Below are 1,262 nucleotides of genomic sequence, written 5' to 3'. Positions count from 1 at the left end.
TTCCGCGGGCTCCGGGGTTTCGGACCAGCACGTGGAACGTGCTCCAGCGCGCGGACGCTCTGCAGGGCCACCCAGTTTTTGAACCACAGCACGCGCTCCTTGCCGTCTGCTCCCAGGGCGTCTGCGAAGTATCGGTCGACGAAGTCTTGGATCAGCAGCCTGCTCTCGGTAGTTACGTCGCCCGACGCAGGGTCCGTCTCGATGGGGGTGCGCGACCAGACGACAATGTGGGTGATCTCGGGCGTCAGGCCGTAGGGCCAGTCGTTGATGAGGACGCGGTAGTCGGCCGGCTCGGCCAGGGGCACGGTCGAGGTCGGTGTAAAGGGCGGGGCGCCCCATGCTTTGGGGAGGCGGTGGACGAGAAGGTAGTTTGTCATGGAGCCATACTCGGCCTTGGTCTCCGTCGTCCACTTCATGTACCGGCGCAGGTCGGACGGCTTGCGCTTGAAGACCTCCAGCCTGTTGGCCTCTTGTGGGCGTCATCAGCGGGAGTCGGTCAAGATGTTTACATGAATGAAAAGCCTTACCGATTGTTGATTTCAAGTCCTCCCAATCGTGCGATTTGAACTCTTCGTCCGTGAGAGCCAGCACCGCCTTGTCCGTCTCCGTGAGCGGGAAAGGGGTCTCTGCCGGTGCTGGGTCACCCATGATGAAGGTGCTCGCCTGGCTCGTGGCGTGGGGTGTGTTCTCTCTTGAGATGCAACAACAGGTAAAGGGAAGCTTCAACCAAGACTGAACTGCAAGTTGGATCTGTAAAGACAGTCGAAGATGGATGAAAAGGAAACACAGGGATCGCGATTCTATCGCAGAACTCAAGTAAGAGCTAGGTTTGATGAGTCGTCCAGTCAGTCCGGTTGCTGACCGACTACCATCTGCCCCCCCCCCCCCCCCCCCCCCCCGTGTGAGTCACGTGATAATCGAACCCATTTTGCCTTTGATTTACAATCAAGGTAAGGAAAGCCATCTATATGCCCAACTCATGAAATAGTAGTTGAATATAGTACCTAAATATGATTCATTATTGCATCTAAAGAATATTATATGGATTATTAAGGAGTATTTTTAAGAGTAATACTACTTGTTACTGTTACATAAGCAATGTGCTCGAGCAGCTAATGCTGTGCAATCAGCTTGGCTAGCAGTCTTTTCTTTGGAAAAGTAGAAAAACTGCACTGATTATGTGACGGTAGGACCTTTATCTTTCGATCATCAAGTTTAATTGACGGAGATGACTAGAGTAGTAGGTAGGGAGCTTAGTCAAG

The 1,262-nt window shown here is 53.1% G+C and overlaps 1 protein-coding gene across 1 annotated transcript; it reads right to left on the bottom strand.

Annotated features, from left to right (window-relative positions):
* Positions 1 to 23: 23 nt before the first annotated feature.
* Positions 24 to 648, bottom strand: VDAG_05868 (uncharacterized protein; the record flags this gene model as incomplete). Its single annotated transcript, XM_009655265.1, has 2 exons — positions 24 to 469; positions 528 to 648. Coding segments are annotated over 2 exons (567 nt in total), but the record flags the coding sequence as incomplete, so codon positions are not given.
* Between the last annotated feature and the right edge of the window lie 614 nt (positions 649 to 1,262).

The sequence above is a fragment of the Verticillium dahliae genome, genomic scaffold (genome assembly GCF_000150675.1).
Source record: "Verticillium dahliae VdLs.17 supercont1.11 genomic scaffold, whole genome shotgun sequence".
NCBI classification, from domain to species: domain Eukaryota; kingdom Fungi; phylum Ascomycota; class Sordariomycetes; order Glomerellales; family Plectosphaerellaceae; genus Verticillium; species Verticillium dahliae.
This window is presented reverse-complemented; position numbering and strand designations above follow the sequence as displayed.